General features: G+C 40.7%; 1 protein-coding gene across 2 annotated transcripts; it reads left to right on the top strand.

Moving 5' to 3' along the window:
• Nucleotides 1–159: 159 nt before the first annotated feature.
• Nucleotides 160–22,095, top strand: RB195_018982 (uncharacterized protein; the record flags this gene model as incomplete). 2 transcript variants are annotated; one of them, XM_064186632.1, is made up of 30 exons in its annotated part: nucleotides 288–345; nucleotides 1,309–1,460; nucleotides 2,387–2,489; nucleotides 2,571–2,735; nucleotides 2,808–2,965; nucleotides 6,842–6,982; nucleotides 7,045–7,119; nucleotides 7,218–7,334; nucleotides 7,396–7,569; nucleotides 11,510–11,596; nucleotides 11,664–11,781; nucleotides 11,832–11,971; nucleotides 12,026–12,133; nucleotides 12,213–12,323; nucleotides 12,386–12,511; nucleotides 12,836–12,928; nucleotides 12,988–13,134; nucleotides 13,195–13,353; nucleotides 13,468–13,623; nucleotides 13,685–13,789; nucleotides 13,848–13,940; nucleotides 16,915–17,047; nucleotides 17,108–17,277; nucleotides 17,333–17,491; nucleotides 17,556–17,715; nucleotides 20,957–21,099; nucleotides 21,158–21,313; nucleotides 21,462–21,599; nucleotides 21,958–22,012; nucleotides 22,079–22,095. In XM_064186632.1, 30 exons carry the CDS (start codon nucleotides 288–290, stop codon nucleotides 22,093–22,095), a joined length of 3,717 nt encoding a protein of 1,238 aa, XP_064042512.1. The 2 variants fall into 2 exon arrangements, with proteins under 2 accessions (XP_064042513.1, XP_064042512.1); XM_064186631.1 differs by lacking the exons at nucleotides 21,958–22,012; nucleotides 22,079–22,095 and having other exon boundaries at nucleotides 160–430; nucleotides 21,462–21,635.
• Between the last annotated feature and the right edge of the window lie 1,258 nt (nucleotides 22,096–23,353).

Here is a 23,353-nt window from a genome sequence, read left to right as displayed (position 1 = left end):
CGCATAGCGTGATTTTGTAAAAATGTCAATTGTATAACGTTTCCCGCCACTTTTCTGGGGAACTTTGGTGCGACATCCGCGGTGCTGTGACATCATTTCTCTCTTCTTTCATCAATCAATACTTGGGTTTTGTCTCTCATTTGCTCTCTTTGGTTTTCCATGCCGAAAGTGCTGCTTTTAATTGTAAACATTGATGTTCATAGGTCCCCTCCGGCTCAATCTGACCCCTTGCTGCTTTTTGTCGTACGGAACCGGCCCGGAACAGCCCATCTAACAGAAAACGAGCGATGCACAACGGACACGAGTTTGAACAAAACGGACATCCAACCAATGGAACTGCTCATCGTAAGCATTTTCACTCGTAGATCAAAAGTTTCATTGACAAGTCTGCCTTGTACCGTATTATTTGATGGCTGTGAACACCTGAAAGGTAACTAAGAGTCATAATGTGAGGAATGGGTAATTTGCTGTAGCGCTTTACACCTTGCTCGATGTTTCAATTATGGTGAGGTGTTGTCTTGAATTTCTGTTCTTAAATCCGATACCAAAAGCAAGAATACCTTAGGAAAACATTTTTTTACGAGTGGTCAAGGCCACCACTTTAGCTGTGATTTGTAAGCTTTATTATATATATATATATATATATATATAATATGTATATATGCTAGTTCTCGCAAGTTCGGACATGAATAAGTGACCTCTCCACACCTCTCTAGTTTCTCAAAAATTTGCAGTTACCTTAAAGGTGCAGCTAAAGGATAAAGTGATTGGCGTTAATCAATCCGCTTGGGATGTTTCAGCATGCTCACTTCAATTCAGAATAGTTTATCACTTGCTGGTAGCTAGCCGATGTATCAAGACAGTTTTTCCACGCTCCCAGACAAGTCTGGTACCTATTTATCGATCCGCGAGGAAGGAAAGGCTTGGTTGGGTCTACGGGGGTTTTGAACCGACCGTGTCATAGCATTCGAACCTCTTACTTACTGTGCTGCGTTGACACACACGTACTAGTCTCTCAAAGTTGAGGGTGTTATTGTGAGTGGAATTTTTTCTATTGTCCCATGAGATTACCTGATTCCCTTTTTGACTCCCAAGTATAAAAATCTTTATCTTTTATATGCTTGCATTCGATTGTTCTCGATACTACTACGGGCACTAATAGATTATGAGGACACCCACGATCTTTCCTGAGTATCCGATTGCTCAGATCGATAAATGTTGTGAGCGTCTCAAGGTGAAATGTGGTGCCAGGATCTTATCTTACTACAAGGTGACGACAGACAAATCGATTCACACATCACATTTCAGATGGTGAAACTTCAGCTTCTTCGGCAGTGGCCGATGTTGTTCAGATGGATTATTCAACGGATTTCCCCAAGTTACCTGAAGTTGCTCCAGCTGCAGCAAAACCATTAGGAGCTTGGTCTCGCCCGGCTGTAGGAACGAAACAAATCGTCCACGTAAGATATTCTTCTTTCCAAGCATAATTACTTTGTTGAGACATAGGTAATTCTCAGCGAAACCTGCTGTTGTGCAGAAAAAAAAGGAAATAATATGGAAGTTATAGCTCAATATATTCTTGCAATCACTTCTATGTTGATCGCTTGTGTTTTAAAATAAACACAAGCTCATGGCAATGAGATAGTTTCAGGCCATGACGTGTAGTTTGTAATCAAATTCCCTCCACATTTTAATCCTAATTCTGCTGTAAACTGCAATTCAGATTGGAGCTGCATCAGTTGCAGTTTCTGGAGAATGAATAAAACAATCTTTACCATGAACACATAGTATAGGCGTAAAAGTTGGACTATGCTGTCCAGATCATATATGCTGTCAGTTGATGCGCTGCTATGCGTAAGAAATCTACTTTAGAGGTGTTCAACTATTTTTCGGTTTTTGCACATATTATATATTATGAACTTACTTATAATACATCGGTTTACTACCTATTAGGTTCTTTCTTGAAGGGGAAAGTGTGGTGTTCTCGTACCTAGGCCTTTTTTAAATTCTAAACAAAAATGCAGTTGAGTCTCTTCTGATGTGGTCATTCTTGATTTACTATATCACCAAGAAATTTAGTTCTCGACTTTAAAGGCATCACCCCACGAATCTGAGGTGGTGCGGATTTCAGGTGGAGTATTCGTATACGGGATCGTAGATTATGGAGAGGTGGGCGATTCCGTCCATTTCTTGCTAATTGACCCGGAAGATGCGGCGTGTGCACACTACTGGCGCACTCCAATCGAACTTGTAGAAAATAGCGCTTTTTACGGCAATTAGGAAGAAATGGACGGAATCACACCCACATCAGATTCGTAGGGTGATGCCTCTAATCTGTTGTGCTTCTAGTATTTTATTAGAGCTAATACAAATCTATCAAATTCAGTCTTTCATCTTGGCTGCTGACGAACGTGCCAACAAAGTGAAGAGTTTCCCGGGAAATACCAGCGAGGAACACAAGAAGTGTCAGGCGGTCGCTGCTGCAACGGGTTCTTTCTAATCATTTTTTGCTATCTCAATCTGGTTAACTCCATTGTTAGATTCATTAAATATTTCGGGTTCTCTTTCAGGTACGCGAATTGAGCTGAGCGAATCAAAAGATGGTGCCTTGACTGTGGTCATCAAAGGTCTTCGCTCAAAAGTTGAGGACGCTCGCGCACGCCTTGTTCGCGATCTGCAGACTCAAGCCAGTCGTGATTTGGACATCCCAAAAGATCATCATAGGAAGTTAATAGGTTCCGTGGCATCACATTCTTGGACTTCTATGTGTTTCTCCAATACAGTAACAAAATTTAAATCGTTTCAAGGCAAGGAGGGTGCTGCTTTACGCCAGCTAGAAGCTGATACAAACTGCCGTATCACAATACCCAGCAGAGACACACCCTCGGAGACGATAAAAATCGTTGGACCTCGCGAAGGTATTGAAAAGGCTGTGGCGTACATAAAGTCTGTATCTGAAAGAGAGGTCAGATTTCACGTTATTCGTAATTTTATACTTGGGAAACTACCACAGTGGCGGTTTCCTTTAGTGTCGCCTTTCTTCTGCTATCTTATCAGTAACGATTCTTTAGCGTGACATTGTCCTTGCGAACAGTTACACCATAACATCATTTTCTCACTCACTAAACTATATTGTTACAGAAACATTTACAATTGATACTCCCAGCTAATTCCAAATAAATTAGCGCGAGTAAATAACAGTATTACCTGTTGAGTTTTATTATTAGCTGCATACAGGTACTTTCGGATCAAAACGACTTGGGTTTCGGTGAAGTTGCCTTAGTGGCTCCATTCGAAGCGGCGCGGTCGAACTTGTGGCTAGAATCGAGATAGGATCTTCGTTATCTTAAAGTTTAAGTGGTGTTAACAAGGGTCCTTCGATCCCAACTGCAACATTCCGTGCGTAGTGGCCGGTTACGCAGCTGCACAAAGGTTCACGTCGTTTTGATCCGACTAGAAACAGCCGATTGCAGATTGCAAAAAAAAAGAGTTCAAGTCCACAAATGAGTTATTTTGTGTAAATGTTAGGATATTAAGTAGGGGTACTTCTTGTGTTCATTGGGCCTAGGAAGATGGAAGAGGAAAATAAATAAACCAATGATTTTGCTTGAAATGGCCCCAGCATTGTCAATTCGGGGTATGGTGCCTTTAAGCGAATGACTTAGTTGACTCGAACGGTGGACAAATGTTACGAGTTGATTTATGCACCCAACTTCACCGCGATGTGTGGTACCCATCCTGTTCTATTTTCAACTAGAGCTCACATAGAATACATCCATAATCCATACATAATTTAATCTGCGAAATATTACGTCATGATTGAACCGCCTTTCAATGTCTAGCGTCCTCAGATCTTATCTGGCCACCTCCATCCAGAACTTTCTTTCACGACTAGGAACAAGTAAGTAAGACTAGTAAGTGATCTTACAACATGACCAAGAAACGACAACGGTTTTCTGTGGCTACCTCAGAAGCTCGGACAAGATGTTTGTGTTTTCCACATGTCATCTAGCGAAGCACCATGTCCACTTCTGCAATCTTCTTTACGATTCATGATTGGACTTTCGGCTCTTATGTAGCAAAACCAGTCTAGGTTCTCTTTGACCCGGGCACATAGTGCTCTTCCTGTTTTGACTTCAGCGCATTTTTGCTGAATATCTCTCTCGTAATTGCCATAGTTTTTCGACATACTGCCCAAATAACAGAGCTCTTATTTTCCGTTCATTCTGATTCCTGTTGGGGTTCTCAAGGAGATGCGCATCTGCTTGCGTTTGTCTATTCGGAGTCACAGCCCTTAGGCTACCGCTAATTTCGATAAATTCACAATATGCTGCAGCTTTGCGCTGCTTAAGGCCAATATTACTACTTCGTCGGCATGCTTCGACCAAGGCACGTGCTGATAGTGCTAGAGCGACAACAACGAGAGACTGCTTAAGCGCTCTCATGATATCATAGACGAAAAAGTTGAACGAGAAGGGTCACACGACAACACCTTGTTTCACTCCAGTTTCTCCTTCGATCGATGAAGTACATTCAGCTGGCGTTCGAACCGCAGCAGTTTAGTCAATTAAACGATAAAGGATAACGTGTCTGGCGTTAATCAATCCGCTTGGGATGCGCCACCACATTCACTTCGATTCAGACGTGTGCGTGGCCTGTAAAATGACTTGTGGGGGCTAGCCGATGTGTCGAGCCGTCGAGTGTTTTTTTGTTTGTTTGGGAGTATCCTTCCAGATAAGTCTGGTACCAATTATAGAAGCCGGAAGGGTGAAAGGCTTGGTGAGCAATGGGGCGGATTCGAACCTCCGATCGATCGTGCAGACAACGGAACCTCTTGCCGACTGCGCTACACCCGCCCCAGTTCGTTCGTCCATTCGTACAGTTAATTAAGCGTACAAACGTTTCTGATTTTCATCTGCACGAGATATCCTTTTGTTAATCATTATTGATAGATGATCTTCTTCATCTCACGAATCCCAGGAAGAAATTACAGCATTTGTGCGCTATTTCCGTAGTCTGTGCCGGATTTTCTATTCTTCATTTTTGGGTACAGACCAGAACGTCTGAATCTGACCGCTTTGTTTGTCAGTCTTTGGACGTGCACGAGTTCAGAAACTGACGGTGCTTGCCTGTTCAGCAAGGCGTTGAAGTGTTCCCTCAAGGTGGGCATTGTTGCCTTTCGACAGCGACTCCGCTGGCAGTGTTTAGGACAAGTGAACGCCTTTTCGTCTTGGCGCTTTACTCCCCTAGTAGAGTGTAGGATTTTCTCGGGTTCTTGTCTTCCCATGCCTTGAAACTCCTTCGCTGTTGACGTTCATCCATTATCACGTTTCAGCTGAAGACAACTTTTTTCTCAGACGTTTCCCCTGTCTGAATCCAGTAGCTGGGGTGGCACATATAGAATTCTACCTAGATCTTGTCCACGCAGATGCGAAAGCGAAGGTATTAGGCTCGGTGGTAAAACCTGCAGTGTCTTCTTTGCACCGTCCTAAATGCATTTAGTGAAAGTGTCGGCATCGTCCCCTCTTTCGGCCCGTAATCCAATATTGATCGTCCGTGGAACTGTTTTCAGCACTCCTCATCTGTTAGACGTGTCAGATCGAGCCTTTGGTGATGTGGACTTCTACAACTCCTTTTCTGAAACTCCACCGTTAAGGTGAGAACTGAGCTGGTGGTTAAAATCGAATGCAATGCCCAAACAGCACTAGATTCCCGGATATCCGGCAGAGGGATGTTCCTTGTCACAGCGCAATCGTGCTAAAGTTTAGGAGTCGGCATCTTTCGATTGCGCTGCTCTTCTGGTGTTAAAGGAGTTGTCACCTACCACGTAAGCCGACGGCGTCGATGATTCCCCTCGAACGTGAAAGCAATGACAAGGTTTGTCTGCTGGGAAAGCTTTCCCAGACAATTTCCGTTGTCGATGTTTGCTTTGCGAGATAATACCGTTTTCCAAGCACATCGGACTGTTGTCCTTCGCCTCTAGTATTGTAGTCATCATTCACAACTGTTGCGTAGCCTCCTACTTTCTTTTATCAACATCACCGAAGTAGATGATGTAGTTAACAAAACTGATGATGGACCCATCAAGCAATGCAGCAAACGGTACATATTGATATTGCAGTAGTCTAAACAAAGCTACTTGTTGTTTACTTGACATCGAACGGCAATTCAACGTTTCGAGAATGATGTTTGCCGCCGAACATATGCTCCTCTCTGACATTTGACTTATCAGAGCTGACTTTTGACTTTTGCAAAATTTGAGAAACTTTTACCATGTAGCAATACAAGTTCTACTGCTCTTACGCTCCCAATGTGTATACTCAGATTGCGTTTAATGAAAGAAGGGCCATCACGTGCAGGTAACGATCAGATTTGTATATCCATTAAAAACATTTATAGCGTCGTTCACGAAAGCTGCGAAGGTGATTCATAATAGCTGGATGGGGAATACATAAAAATCAACAAATCATTGTTTCCGGGTGGATAAGACATCATATTCATGATCAGCCTGTACCAAAAACCCAGTTGACGAGATTTTATTGCTTCTTTTTCAAAAGTCCGTTTAAGTCAATAAAATCGGCGTGAACAATGCACGGATTAATGTATGCACCTATAACCTACGCCTGTCTAAAACTGTTTGTGTTCAAAGATTGGTCCGTCCGATTTCCGGCCTTATATGTATTCTACGATTCGTTGGAAACACATCGTGAAATAGTTTGCAATGCACTTAATGAACTATTTTTCCAACAAACCGCTCTAGTAAGATTCTGCGTTGCTCACTCAAACCTTTTTACTCTTTTTTCATTTACTCGTTGTTTCTAAGTCGAAGTGCATTTTTCAGTCGAAGCTGGCTACCGAGCATATCGTATGCCCTCGTATCTTCTATCCCTTCATCCGTGGACCTTTCAATGAAACTTACGACAAGCTCACTCTCGAAACTGGTGCCAAAATTAATATACCGCCAAGCCAAGCTAACAATGAGGTAATGGTTCTTACATTCCACGCAAAGTTTTAGTTTCCCTGTGTGGCATTGCAAAAATTTAGGTAATCGTTATAACAGGAGAAAAAGAAGGTGTACATAAAGCAACAGCTGTAATTCGTGGAATTATCTCCGACAAGGTGTGCTTTCTGCCTTCTTATCATCTGAAATAAGTGTTACTTGTTGTGCTCGTGTGCTCTGATAGGCAAGACTAAAGTGGTAACTATGCAAATTCTAGCAAGCGACAACGAAATCTGTGACGTGCACTGTTGCAAGAGCTCAACACCGATACATAATCGGTCAGCAGCGTAGCGGTCTCCATACCATTCTCAGAGAAACTGGAGTTTCTGTGGAGGTAGAACTTTTCAGGTTTCACTTGTTGCTTAATATCCTTCTTTCTTTATATCCCTTCTAAGGTTCCCAACGAGGATGAGAATTCCGACACAATCACTCTGCGGGGCGACCCAAGCAAACTTGGTGAAGCTCTTGCTCTTGTCTATCAGCGAGCAAGTTCTGTCATCACTCAGCAGATTCCGGCTCCTACGTGGCTTCACAAACACATTATTGGTCCAAAAGGATCAACACTGCAGGTGAGTCCTACTCATACGAGAGTATTTCTGGAGTTATTAAATTTATTACTTTCTTAATCTCGTTGCTCAACTGTGGGATTCCAGATACATGAAATTCAGTTATTTGCCTAATTTTTATTTTATTTGTTAGTCACTATTGTCTATTTGTCATTTGTTTATTACTTATTTTTATTTTTATTTTTTGTGATTAGATGAAGTTGATGTGTGCTGTAAAAACGCGAAACTTTCACATAAAAACTCCTAGTAAATAATATTAAATAGTTATTTCAACAATCACAGACAGGGTCAAGCGTGTAGTTGGGAAAAAGAAACCCTCCTGAAAACGACCCCCTCATCTCGTTCTTTCTAGTATAGCCGCTCATAGCAATGAAAAAGTAGTTAAAATAAACAGAATTAAAGAAGCAGATTGGACGTTTGATAATAAGTCAAAAATAATATAATATATTAAATATTACTAAATACTAATAGAATGGATATTAATGTAAAATAGTGCTAGTGAGTAGAACAGATAAAACATTGTAAAACCACTATCACGATTTTACTCATCGACAATGAGAAAGAACAGTTGAGAGTTCGATCCGCCGGTATTTTTCCATTTTTTCAAAACTGAAAAACAACTAATACCGAAACAGCATTCTTAAAACATTTTTTCACTATTTTCTACTTCCAAGAAGAAATTGCTGAGAAGAATATTTCACCAGCAATTTTCTTGAAATTGTGTTTAAAGCATCCTTCACCGCAAATAGTTGTTACTTGGAGGTAATTTTAGGGATTTTAGGGAACTAGCCCCTGATTGGAAATTACTGCTGGACTGTTCGGATTTTAGTAGCTTGAAATAAATATGAATAACGGACTACAGAAGAGGGGGAGGAAGACAAAGGTGGCTGCTTTCTGTAAAGGAAAGTTTGCGCTATAAAATGGTTAGAATATCTTTTATAGCGGCTCTGTGATTTTTTTGAAAGTTAGTTTAGAAAAAAGTCGAGAAATTTGGCATTTTCTCAACTTTTTCTCAACTAGCTTTTGAGAGAACGGAAACTAACTGCAGAAAAGTAAAAACGAAATGTGATAGCAAAGTCTTCCTCTATAACATACTTGAAACAGAAATGTCTTCATAAACTACGAGCTGAGTTATTGGACTTTGTTTGAAGTCATACAGATTTTGACGCGTTGCCGAAAATCTGAGATTTCGCTTTTTTCGGAGATTACGGTAGCGCCCTTGAAAAATTCGATGCCATATTTTGATAGAACATCAAGGGAAACCCTCAACTGCGAATTTCGCTCTATGTAGACGTTCTGGTTCTCTCAAACGCTAGTTGAGAAAAACTCGAAAATTTGAGGCAAAATTTTCGATTTTTCTCAACTAGGTTTCAAAAAGACTAGGAAAGCCAGAGGGACCAAACTTTGTAAAAATATAAAAGAAATCTCTATTTACAGATCGCAGCTTTATTGTATGAAATTCACTTTGAGCGTCGATATTCAGAAATTCGTGGAGCCTACTTTGCGCTAATTTTAAGCCTAATTGCGCCTATAGATGTCTTTTTTTTCGCTCAGTAACAGCATTAAAATTGCTTTTTCGACTGAGAGTAAGAAATTCGTCACTGTTGGATGAGAAATGTACTCTTTTAACTCTCGTACACTAAATGCAAAATTCCCACTTTTGTCGGATATTGATCTATGACCGGTGCATAAAAAAAAGCTACACTTCACATTGCGCCTTCAAATACCGTTAGTGGCTCTTGCTTTTCCGTAGAGTACGTAATACATTTTATTGGTTGTAATGAAGGAGTTTGGGAGCAATAATAAGCAATAAGAAATGAAGTCTGTCTCCTACTGCATCTTAGCACCCAATACCAAGTTTCCTCTGGCTAGCTCTATTTCTTAAAAATCATGATTATTATACATAATAACGGGCTTATTCTGTCACGTGTGTGTGTGTCTCACGAAATTCGAAAAGGGAGTGCGACGGGTCCACCGGCGTCGAGTTATTGCGCCGGTGCCAAACATCCATAAAATGGGGTGCGACGAGTCCAACGGCGTCGGATTGGTGCGCCGGCTCCAGATACCTATAGAAGAGGGTGCGACGGGTCCACCGGCCTCGGATTTGCACGCCAGCGCTAGATAGCTATAATATGGGGTGAGACTGGTCCTGCGGCATCGAAATGAAGGCGCAATAACTTCGTGTGCATTTTGCAAAAGGTAAATGGGATGTTTCATAGCCGTGGGCCTCTGTGTCAAAACCATTATGTAATTCTGTAAGGTACAAGGTTGCTAGTTTGACGGCCGGACAGAGGCAGAAATTTAGCTTATTTCTGGAACCTACCACTTTAGCAGCAGTTTTGCAGTTGTGAGAGGTTAAGATAACGTAATTGATCTTTTGCAAACTCGCAGTAGAACATTAGAGAACTAGATTTTAAACGTCCAGAAAGCAATCTTTGTGTTTTTTCTTATATTTTGTGAGAACAGATGTGTTCCTTCTAATTGATCCTTTCTGCCTTCCTGCCAAAATCCCGAAATCGATAATAAACTCCCTTTAAATGCAGCATACCACGAATCTGACGCGGTGTAGGAATCCGAGGGAAAATCTAGAGATGGGGTTGTAGATTGCAGTACCAGGGGTGGTTCCGTTCATCTCTTCCTGATCGACGTAAGAAAGAGCGTGAAAGACTACGTTTTTAAAGACGATTTCAGTTGCGACGCGCCCTTCTGCACGCGCCGCATCCATGTGCGAGCGGTCGAGCATCAGTGATGTCTTCTCACAAGCCTATTCAAGTAAAACCAATGAGGAGGCCTGCTAAAGAGACCCGAACGTATGTATAGAGGAGCGTTCTAGCGTACCTCGTAATAACCAAAGTGGTTCATACGCTGTTTTTTTTTTTCGTTTCCGTCTGTGCGGCCTCTCTTCTCCTAACCAAAGGTGTAAATATGGCGACGGAAGTCCACTACAGCAAGTGTCGGTCGTATCGATTTTCTAGTGTTTTCCATTCCATTTTCTCTTTAGACTCATGAAAAAGCTGGATCCTTGACCGTAGGGGTTTCGGCTGAATATGGCATTCACTAGGTCATATGTGTGCAGTCGGGTCAAAACGACCTGAAGCTCTATTGGAGTCGAGGTATTACGCAACTGCACTGAGCTTCAGGTCGTTTCGAATGAAATATACCCATGTGACTTTCGCTCTTAAATTCATTCAGCTAGTTCGACACTGAGCAATCCAAATTTTTTTTTTCATGAACAGCCTTAGCATTACCTGTGGCGTGTGCGCAATCATTGGGGATTTAGGTATTTTGATCCAGATGGTAGGATTAAGAACGTGGTATGTCATAAAGTTTTATGTCAGGAGGAGAAGAAACTTTCAAGCTTTCCAAAAAAAAGCTTTACTTTAAAAACTAATGGACTTTTGTGATGTGATTACTTAATAGGACAAAGGGTACAGTCACAGGCGTATCAGTCCACTTGAGATGCGCCAATGCTTTTTACAGCAATTCGTAATCATTGAGGTTTTGAAACGCATGTTGGCCTGTACAATGAGGGGCCAGCCTGCCCCTCATTGTATAGGCCAACACGCGTTTCAAAACCTTGCGGGGCCAGCCGATAATCAAGTCAATGTTTTTATCGTCCAGACAAGTCTGGCACCAATTTATCGACTCCGGAGAGATGAAAGGTTTGGTTTGCACTAGGGCGGTTTCGGAGGTTAGAGGTCTGTTCTAGCCACATCGACGATGTGGCTAGAACAGACCTCTAACCGACTACGCCACACACGCCCCGGCGTTAATGTGAATGTAAAAAAAAATTAAAAGCACATCGGGCTTGTTATTCGTAAGTACGTATTGGTTTTTCACATTAATATACTACTACTTATACTGAGTAGATTCATTACAAGCGTCTCTCCTCTGCTTTTTTGTGATTTCCATATGTGTTATGATTTATAGTTTTCAAATATAGAGTCTCATTCCAAACCGTGGCAAGGTGCAGATTGATTTCGAAGATGCTGGTACTATATTTTTGGAAGGTGCACCAGAAGAAGTAAAGGTAAGTAGAGGTTTTTTGTCGTTTTCTGTCAAGTAGTCCAGTTGGATCGATTTGCGATTTGTTCCAGGCAGCTCTCTCTGTTCTGTCAGCAGAAGTTGCCCGTCTTCAAACGGAAATGTCTATCGAGAAAGTGAAAGTGCATCCAAGCCTTCACAGACATGTGATCGGAAGAGGAGGGACGCTAAGTAAGTTTTCCGTTTGTTCTTTGTTCGTCCCTGTAGACCACGTTTTGTAGTCTCTAAGATCAAGGATGAAACTGGTGTGCAGATTTCGATCCCAAATGAACAAACGAATTCGGACGAAATAATCGTCGAAGGGAAGAAAGAAGGTGTGAAGAAAGCGGTTGAGGAGATCTGTGCAATTGTTTCAAAGATTGTACGTTGTGCATTGCTAGAAAAAAATCTAGTGAAGTCGGAGATTTTTCTTTAGGAGAACGAAAAGTCCCGAGACATCATCATTGAACAGCGTTTGCATAAGTTGATCATTGGCGCAAAAGGTGAAAATATCGGAAAGATTCGCGATGCCCATCCCAATGTTGTAAGTCTTTATAATATTCTCTGTTGTTATTTTTGCAAACTTTTGATTTACTCAGAAGATTTGTGTTCACTTTTTAAAGGTTTTATCGTTCCCTGATGTCAACAAGAAGTCAGACGTCATCAATATTCGTGGTGACAAAAGCGAAGTTGATAAGGTGTACAAGCAGCTTCAATCTTTAGCAAAAGAACTAGTATGTAAATTTTGTTTTTTACGAGGAGCTGGAGGACCAATAAAGTGGCAACTGGTATTTAGGCTGAGAGCAATTATCAACAGATCGTTCCCATATTCAAAGAGTTCCACAAGCACATAATAGGAAAAGGAGGCGCAACCATCAAAAAAATTCGGGAAGAGACACAGACACGTATCGACTTACCAGAAGTGAGAAAAGTGTTATATTTGTCTAGTTGACTGAGTCTATCTCCATATACGCACAGAGAATTTGGAATTGGTTATGCTAGTGTTGCTTTTATCCCTCTGGCTTTATAAAAATCACTCTTTTCCCTGAAGAGTGGAGGATAGAATATCGGGATAAGATATAGAGAATAGAATTTTTATTATTAGTAGAACAAAGATATCATTAGATACTGTTTCCATATCCAATTTTCCCTTGTCTTTTCTTGATAATTGTGTGGGTTTATTGGTGAACTTTGAAGTAATGCGCTCCTTTTCTGTGTATATTTCTTTGAATTTTCTTATTTCAAGGGCGATTCCGGTGAGGAGCGTATCACTGTTACTGGAAGAAAAGTCAATGTTGAGAAGGCCATAGATCAGCTGAACAAAATCCAGAACGAACTTGTAAGGTTAAGAAAAATTGATGACATTGGGTTTCCTAATTCCCTGTATATTTTTCGTAGGCAAGTATTATTACTGTCGAAGTTGACATCCCAGTGAAGGTGCAGGCTCGTCTGCTTGGAAATGGACGCCGGCTTATTTCTGATATTGAAGAAGAGTGTGGAGGAGTACATATCAGGTTCCCTGCAGAAAAAAGTGACAGCACTAAGGCAAACAATCATATTTGTAGGTTGCTTTCCTCTCAAAAAATATTCCTGACTATTTTTAAGGTTACGATCCGTGGACCAAAAGGTGATGTAGAGAAAGCTCAAAAGTTACTCACAGACCTCGCTAAAGATAAAGAAGTCAATCTGCACGAAGACGTTGTAATCGCTAAGCCTGAATTCCACCGGTTCCTTATCGGAAAGGGAGGTTCAAAAATCAACAAAGTGTGTTTGCTAATTTTTGTTCTGGGATAGATAATCTTCGTGTAGTTTTAAATCTTATCGTCTCACTACCTATTTATTATTTTCGTATATTTGACCGTTGTTTTTTTCCCACAGATGCGAGAGAGTTATGATGTGAGAGTAATGTTTCCGAGGGAAACCGATACTGACAAGGAAACAATTCACCTTCTTGGTAAGAAAGAAGATGTTGTTAAGGTGAAAAAGGAGCTGCAAGAAAATATCAGGCAACTCAATGAAACTGTGGAAAGCACTGTACGTTGTCTACAAATTAACATGTTTGCTGATGTGTTAGGCGATGTTTCAATCTTCACAGATCGATGTTGACACTAAGCACCACCGACACTTTGTGATGCGAAGTGCTGCTGTTCTTCGTGAAATTCAGGAGCAAAATGGCGGTGTAGTAATATCTTTTCCCAAGGTTTGTTAGGTTTTTTCATTTTCTACTTTTTTCTGATATGTAAATCGTGTTTGTATAGATGGGTTCTGATTCCACTACGGTCCACATCAAAGGTTCCAAGCAATGTGTCGAATCTGCTAAGGCTCGCATAGAGGAGATTGTTGAAGACATTGTAAGTTTTTCAACTACTAAGAAAGTTCTTGAACGTTCTCCACATTTTTCCCTTTCTCTTATATTACATTTGCGCTAAAACACAAGGTGATAGAACACTGAATATAGTAGGGTCAAAACGACTTAAAACACGGTGCAGTTGCGTAGTGGCCGCACTTGAGGCGGCGCGGTGGTGCCAGCGATTGCGGTCGAGATTGGGTAACGTGTAACTAGCCTATAAACTTTAGAGGGGGTGGAAGAAGGTTAGCCGATGTGTAAAGTCAGTGTTTTTTATTCATACAAGTCTGGCACCAATTTATCAACCCCGAGAAATTTTTCACGTTCGTAAACCTCAAACGATGCTGAATTGAAGTGAATGTGGTGGCGCATCCCAAATGGATTGATTAATGCCCGACACACGCTGATACCCTCCCAGTACTGGTGAGCGGGTAGATGATGGCGAATCGCGGTTGGGTTTATCACAGAAATGATATGACGCTAAGAGACAGCTTGGTAAAAAGGGCGGCTGCTTATTGTAGCGGAAAGAGTTACGTTATGATTTCCGCATATTTGATCCATGTTCGAAGGAGTGACTTCCACGTGTTGTCAATCACTGCATCCTTTCCAACTACCACTTAATGCGCAGTGCAACTGTATTACCTTTTTTATTGAATCTTTGCGAATTTTATTTCGAAATAGCGCAAAATATCAAAATAGGCGTAGCAGGTTGAGAGTTTCAGTTAGGGGATGCATTGTATGTTCATTATTTATTTATTTATTTATTTATTTATTTATTTATTTATTCCGTTCAAAGGCGTGCCCAGAGTAAGAGGCGGGGAATGAATACAAATAAACAATAGAAAATCCAGCAAGGAGGAAGGAGTAGAATGAGAATAAGCAGGGATAAGTCACGCGAACAGTAAGCAAGGGACGATTTAGTAATTTCAAAAAGCACATAAACTCGACAGAGGAATTAAGATTCTTGGAAAATAAGAAAATATAGGGAGGCTATAAAAATTAGTGGCTTCCAATCACATCAGCCAGCAAGATGCCCTCATAACAGAATTAATAAGTACAACACCGGCAGTTCGGCAAGCGGGTATATTAGCTCACCCCGCTCATCCGGTGAATAGAAAAGGAAACAATAATATTATAGACAGATAAAGAAGTAAAGGGGAATAACAACAGTGCAGAGAAGGTTCAATCAAAGGAACTACGCAATAGAAGGCATTAGACTGATCCCTGCTAGGAAAGAAGCAAATAGAAGAAAGACGTAAAGTTGAAAAAAAAGAACCATTATGATGACATTAGGCCTCTAACAGTTCTTTGCACAGTTTTCTCCTTTATTAGGAAAAGTAGAGCTTTCTTTTTCCAAAAAAAAAAAAAAAAAATTAACTAGACTTAGTATAAATTTTTAGTAGTTTTGATCACGATTTCTACATCTACTTTGCGCTGTAGTGATGTTTTAGTACCCGCAGGAGCCGTATCGCTCAGAATCTGACTAAGCTTTGGCAGTAGTAGTTATTTGAAAGCCTGATAATGAACATAGCATCATTCACAACCCAAAGATGCAGTTGCACCTTTGGGTCAAGATCTTCTATATTTCTTTGGAATTTGCTTGGTAATGACATCCGCTGTTTTGTTCTTGATCCCAAAATCAACCTGGAAGTGTTTTTAATGAATTAACCGTAACTTTTCAGAAGGAATATGGTGCAGGAAATAATGTCGCATTAGTGGCTGAGGACGTAATAAATGTCTTGTCTGAAATTTTGTGTGCTTTTTCTTGCGGTTTTTTGTCAATTTTTGTCTTTTACAGTACTTACCATACATACGATTTTCTTTAATTGGAAGAACCTTGATGAATTGAATTCCAACTGATTTTATCCACTATTAAAGGCATCAAACCACGAATCTGGGGTGGTACGTATTTCAGGTGGGTTATGCCTATACGGGGTCGTAGATAGTGGGGAAGAGGTTGATTTCGTCCATTTCTTCCTTGTTGCCGTAAAAACGTCCGAAGATGTGGCGCGTGCACAGAAAGCTTACGCGCCCCAATAGAACTCTTTGTAGAAAATAGCGCTCCGGAACGCTCGAAGCCGCATCTTCCATGCCGTTTTTACGGCGATTACGAAGAAATGAGCGGGATCCCACCCGTTTCTGTAATCTACCATTACGTATAGTCTTCGACCATCCATATCACATCAAATTCGTGGGGTAATGCCTTTAATTATCGATTTTAATCAGAGCAAAAGAAAATGAAAGGGAATACGGGTTCTCTCTTATTGAAGTACCAAAGTGGTCAGCGTGGAATTTTAGGATGACTTCTCTTTGTAGGTTTTGAAATGGGCTAATGTATAAGCTCTCTTCTATTCCACATATCTTCCATTTTACACCTATCCATTCTTCTTCTACTGAGTGAGGTCTTTCTTCTTCAGTATAGTTCTTTTTTTCTTATAAAGAATCTGTTCCAATTGCTGAGAAGATCTGTGGTATGTTTATGCTTTATGCTCTTTTTCTAGATTTCCATTGCTCGCGCTTGGTCAGAGTTTTCGCCACTTCTATCTAAGGTTTTGCACATAATAGGGGATGGTAAGACTGCTCAATTTCATTCATTTGGAAAGTAATGCATTCCATTTGAATGAAATTGAGAGCGAAGAAAAAAGTAATTGATAAAGTCGATATCCATGGAATGTGCACGCATAGTAATGGCTGTATTCAGCTGACACGAAAACTTTTTTGTGCAAGGTCAATTCCCTTTCATTGCTTTCTTTGTGTCTGGAAAAAATTGTTGAAGAATTTCAAAAAAATCTAATTATGCAAATTCTCACTCGTACCCACTCATTGCGATTGTTTCCGTCATATCATTTTTGTGAGATGTGACTGGGACAAGGTTCAATTGGAGATGTACAAATGCTGCGTGACTCGCTAACAACCAGTGGAAATTTGTCTCGAACGGACTGAAAAAAAACTGCATTAAATAATAGTAAGATGTTCAGGAGAAACAAGTGACGATTCAAGTAGAGATTCCATCGCAGTTCCATCGTGCCCTTCTTGTCAACAGAGGTCAAAAGATTCAAGACCTTCAGTCGAAGCATGGAGTACTCATCCGTTTCCCTGAGCGTAGATTTGGTATCAAAATAAACGCATTGAACACATTATATACAGCGGAGATAACAGGTTAAGTTTCAGAAAGCGCAGAAGATGCCGATTCTCACGCTGCTGATATGGTGACCATCTCTGGTCGAGATACCAAATGTGATGCTGCTAAACAGGAGCTTCTTTTGATGGTTCCAGTGTCGAAAATCATTAATGTTCCAATCGATATGCATCGTAGCCTCATTGGTCGCGGTGGCGAAACGGTTTGTTTTTACGTAGAGATGCTGAAAAAAAGCCAAACTAATCAAATATGTTTAGGTTCGTAAGCTAATGCAAGATTGTGATGTGAATATCTCGATCCCAAAAAATAACGAAAGTGATGAAATCACTGTCACTGGGCAGTCAGAAAACGTTGAAGATGCATTAAAAAAGATCCGCGAAAAGATCGCAGAGTTCGAGGCATTAGCTGAAGATAGGGTATGCTTATTGTTCACATTTTTCGGTTCTTTTTCTGGTGCGATTGCGATTACTCTTTTTCCAGAAACTTCGTTCCTTCCAACTGGTCATCGATGTTCCAGCCGAATATCACACACGTGTCATTGGTCCTAAAGGTGCTACGGTCAATGCACTTAGAGCAAAACATGATGTTCAGATCAGCCTGCCTCGTGGGGAGGAAAGATCCGATCAGATCACCATTCAGGGTAACTTCTTCGTCCTCAGTTCTTAGTAGGTGTATTATTCTAGAAGACTCTCCGTATCTTTTTTTAAACAATACGTTTGAAGTATAAATCGTGGAGTTTCACAGTGCCATCTTTGAAGTCGAACTGACGTGTTAGTTAGTTACGTATTAGTTATTTTAAATTGGAGAAAATCATTTCCTTGACCATTTCTACTATGAATGCTAAAGAAATGAAGCCTGCTAAGGAATGAAGAAAAGAAGTCAGCTTTTCTGCATGATCAGTTACTTTCTTTCGCTATTTTTGTTTAGTTAAAGGCAGCAGAAAACGAATTTGACGTGGATAAAGAATCCGCGGAGAAGCTAGAGGTAGGGTTGTGGACTGTGGGATCAGAGGCGGTTTCGCTCACTTCTTCCTATTCGTCGTTCAAAAGAAAACGCGTGGAAACCGCTTTAATTCCTGCGAGTTACCTTAGAACACTCCTCTATGCACGCATTCCGGTCTCCTCAAAAAAAAGCTATTCATTAGTTCTACTTGAATAGGCCGGTGAGAAGACGTGACGCACGCACAAGAGCGTTGGAAATTAAATGGTCGTAAAAGACGTCGTCTCCGACGCCGTTTTCTACAACGATTGGAAGGGCTGAACCAGCCCGGACCCCGCAATCTACAACTCCATCGCTAGTTTTTCGGGCGGATTCCCTCACCACGTCAGATTCGTGGCATGCTGCCTTTAAGCAGAGTTGTATCACAATTCCTAAATTGAATTTATTTGTCTTACTTCGGCCGTCGATTTTACATTGCGATGACCTTCATTTAAACTCGAAAGCAGGAGTGCAGCTTACCCTGGTGTAAACTTTAATAGTTTGGTTCGAGCAAGAGCATTCGCACAGATTATTTCATATTATTGCTTGTTTTTATTATTAGAGGTTTGGGAAGATTTTCGAGATTGGGGTCTTTTCACAAGTAGGTATGAAAGGAAATGTTGATCCCAATTGTCAAGATAAAAACTTCCATGAACGTTGCTTTTAGGAAAGCTACAGGCAAGTTAGCAAAAGATTCTATTAGTCTAGAACGACATGTTCTCTTGTTTTGTGAAGGCGCGTAAGTCTTTTTCTCGAACGTATTCGCATTCGTCGTGGAAAACGATGGTCCTGATGTCTTACATCCGTCGACTTGCGATTGAGGAGGTAGGAGTTGCGATTTTTCACCGTGATACATGTGAACTACATCTTGGCAACTACTTGGTGACAAAATCCCAGACTCGAAAAAAGAAAAAAAGAAACAACTTTATGAAGGATTTGAAGGATGAAGTATTTGGCGTTAACCACTCTGCTTGGGATGCGCCTCTGCGTTCGATTTCCATTCATATATGTGCGATATTTATGAATGCATGTGCAGAAATACTATGACTTAGGGGGCAGCCGAGGGGTCAATTTAAACTTTGTATAAAGGCAGACAAATATGGTGCCAATTTATCGATCCCGGAGGGATAAAGGACTTGAATGACTGTAGCACAGTTTCGAACCATCGATTTTGCAGTCACAGCTGAACCTCTTACTATGGTATACCGGCGCAAGGCTAATTAACCAGGGAAAAAGTTAGAAGCTGTGATCTACAAGAAGCTCGAAAAAGCCTTATTGGCCTTGTGAACAATGAGGTTTTTCAACAAAAAAAAAAAAAAAAAAAACCAACATTGTTGAGTCAATAATTGGTTATGTATTCTGCAGTACTTTTTACAACATCTCCTCACTCAGCCAACTCATTAATTCTTCTGTGATAGAATTCGAGTCTTAACGGCAAAAAGTTGATACATGCAGCTTTTCACCCATTCGTTCTATCGTTTTTGCACACAAAATTCTCAAGCTGCTCTTGTAGTCGTTCCTCTTGATTGAGGGCGAAAGAAGTATTATTTCCTTTTTCCTGTCTTAACCCTACATGAAATTAAAACAAAAACTATGGATGTCATTTACAGAAACAAAGAAACTTTCAATTCAAATATGGCAGCCAAGCAAACTGATAGAGAAAGTTTGCTTGAAGAAACGGCCAGTACTTGCCATATCCTGTGTCACATGTCACATTCCATCTGTTCCCATTATTATCAATTCCAGTCAAAAAAAAAAAAAAACAGTGCAGGAGCAAGTGTTCGGTACTACAAATGAAAGAAGATCGACCGTCTGCGCTATGTAACTGAGCTCACGATATTGTTCAACCGGTGGTCTGCCGCAGCACGCATTCTTTCCAACCTTTATCACACCACCTCCTCTCTATCCTTTCCACTCGAAGGTTCTCACCCTTTTGGGTACATTCGACCCCAACTTAATGTCTTTTCGAATCTCAAGATGCGGTGCAATGTACCAAATATTGCAGCAGATATGCTGTCACGTAGCTGTTTAGAGCCTTCTACTAAAAGACACTGAAAGAGTCTAAAGAATTGTTTTAAGATACGAAAGTGCTAAATTGTGACGAGGCAAGGAATAATGTAATTTTATGCAATTATTTTACTCAAAATTGGTGCATTCGTGTCCGCTTTTTTTTCTTCTTTCGTAGTGTTGAAGCATACAAGAATTATGCGTTCGCTTGAAAAGCAACCACGGAGACAACAGAGACATAGTAACTTTCCATTCAAATTATTCAGATCTTTTTACTTTTATGTGCTAAAATGAGCAGTCCTCATCTGCAGGTTTTGTGGATTCTCGTAACCTGTAACTGCCAATAAAGACGATTAAAGTTGATTAAGTCTTCCTCATCCTTGATGGATTTTGATGTTCGCAAGATTTCACCTTTAGCTTTCATTATGGTGTCAAAATAACGCGCTCTTGCTTAGCTGTCTGTCATAAAGAATGCTTGGCGACCAAGTACTTATCAAGTCAAGTTCTAAGATTGGTTTCGGAAAAATTGCTGCGTTGAGTATTACACATCACAGGGCAAAGATTTCATCTAACCAGTTTCAGAGGAAGTTTTTTGAAACTTTCAAGTTTCAATATCTATTTCTTTTTTTAACGCTTCCATATTTGGAACCATGCTTAAGATAGAGTAACAAAAAAGGCTTACATAAACGTGTGAAGGATGTTGGGATTTGGAAATCTTCTGGAGTAGCAATATAAGTGAAGGTATGTTGGATGTAGAAACAAGTTCAAGGGAAGTAACAGGTTTTACCACATTGATTTGTAACAGGACTTAATAATATTTGATCGTCTGACATACTCTGATGTACATTCTGCAAGAGTTGCAATAATACACCTGAACATGTCCCTGTAATTTTAAGGATATGAGGCAGCAGCGCGTGCTTGTGCTGCAGAAATCGATGATATGATTGAGGAGATTCGTTCTATGTTCACTCAGGAAGTATCTATTGATGCAGGGTTCCACCCTCGCATGATTGGTACGCGTGGTAAAAACCTCAAGAAAGTGAGTCATTTGGCGCTGCCCTTTATCAGAGCCCACATAATGTTTGCCTTGCCTGTAGCTCATGGAAGATTATGGTGTGGAGATTCGATTCCCTCGTGATGCAGCTGACCCTAATCTCGTGATTATTGCTGGAAAAAGTGAAGATGCTGTGTACGATTGCATTGATCATCTACGAGCTGAAGAGGAGGAGTATTTGGTCGACCATGTTGATAGAGTTAGTTTTTAAACCTAGCTTCCTTCTGGTTAACGATGCTTTCAAGGTAACAATGAATGCTTATAGAAGTTTGAACGATGATAAAACTAATTATTCTCTATCATCTGCTAGTGGAATGTCGATTGGTCGAAGTGCCTATTCATTTCAGAATCAGTATATTTCCACTCGCGTGCAAGAGCCACCAAAAGTTAACAAGCCAGTACAGATCAGCAACGCTCCGTGGCAGCTGGACATTGGAAGTTCGGAACATTTCCCAGATATGGGCGCTGCAGCACCGTCGCATGTCGTAGGTGGTGCTTGGGGAAGTGCACGTCGCTGGTAACCGAACCATCTGATAACAGTGCGAGTTTGACCCATGCACAGAACTCCTTCCTACACTAATTTGTCTCAAACAGGCAATACACGCTAAAATTTCTAGCTTGATTGTTTCCCTTTCCATTGTCTTAAATAACTGATTTTACTGTTTTTTTTTTAGAAAGGACTTTCTTTTTTGTTGTATTCTGTTCTTTTTCAAGTGCCTTTTCATGTAGACTGATTTTTAACGGGATGTTCAATCTAGTACTGTGACTTTCAAACAATTATTTATTGTGATCATATATTTATTTTTCATTTGTTTTAGTCCGAAACTTGATGCGGTTTTATAGCCATGTGACAGACGGATTCTGTGTGATCATAACAAGGTCAACTCAACGTCAAACGGTTATTCACGAAGAAAGATTTGATTTGAATAAGTTTTAAGTTAAATTAATTGTTTGAAAATTTAAGGAAACCCTACGCTATAATTTTTAAACGAAAATGCCAAGGTTTTTCCGCACAAACCTGGTCAACTGGGATCGCTGAGAAAGTAATGATGACAAATACGGTGTCCTATTTCTACAAGAACTTCATTCTCACTATGGTGCAGTACATCCGATGGGGTGCTGAACTTCTCAGAATCGTATCACGCTTTGCACAGTGGAATATTTCGAGGCTATTTCCTTGTTTGGTCAGCAAGATTTTGGTGAAACTTTATTTGTGACCTGACGTTTCAAAATCTCGTGTTTGTCAATGGCCTGGAAATAGCTCGAGATTTCTGATATTACGCATGTTCCATCAAACTCCTTTCTTGAGTAACTTCGATATCGTTCCAACAGCATTGCGCAAGAACTCCAAACTGGAAAATAGACGAACGAGTTAGTGGGCCATAGCGTACATGGATTGTCCCTTTTTCGAATGATATCAACACACTGTGCATCCGTAAGTGCGGCCGTCTGGATAGCGTTCTCTTGTAATCCCATTTGAGAGTTTGATTTGGCATTTAACTGAAGCAACCAACTATCCTCCGGTTGTTCTCGTGTACAGTTAATGCACTGTAATCGTTCATTCGAGATTCCAAAACTTTCGTCCATTTCGGATTACATTGCTGCTACAATGAAACAATCGTCGATATAATGGCAGTACACGCATGGAAGATGCTCTATTACTTTTTTTTTTTGCTCGTGAAGCAAATAGCGAGATGATAGATCTTTAGCAAGCCTTTGTCCCATAGCAAGTACTCCTATTCGAGAGTTGTACTTTCCTGACCATGTGAGAATGTTACTTTAGAGGCATTCGTTGATAAAGGTCATCACTCGTTGCTCTTTGAGAATAAATTTCTATACAACAGTAGGAAGTATTAGTACGTTGTGCAAAATTGCAAATGCAATTTAGATGTAAAGGTCCTCAAGAAGTTTCCCCACACACCCACAGACGACAGTAGGTCCTGTAGTCACAACTAGAATTACGTCTTTTAGCCGCCATTGAAGGGCCAGGACATGATTCCTAATTGTCGTGACTTTCGTTGGGAAGTTGATTTCTTGTCCGCCTCTCCATAATAAGATAATAACTTAGATACTTAGATGGCCCGTCTTCACTGGACGGGCGGGCCCCAGCATCTATTCCACTCGTTTCGCTCCTTCGCCATTGTCATCCAAAATGTTCTCAAGTTTCGTGAGTGACGCTGACGAGGTCCTTGAGCCGTATTCAGCTGAGCTCTCAGCTGGTCCGTGTGCCGTTTATCCG

The sequence above is a fragment of the Necator americanus genome, chromosome II (genome assembly GCF_031761385.1).
Source record: "Necator americanus strain Aroian chromosome II, whole genome shotgun sequence".
Classification (NCBI taxonomy): domain Eukaryota; kingdom Metazoa; phylum Nematoda; class Chromadorea; order Rhabditida; family Ancylostomatidae; genus Necator; species Necator americanus.
This window is presented reverse-complemented; position numbering and strand designations above follow the sequence as displayed.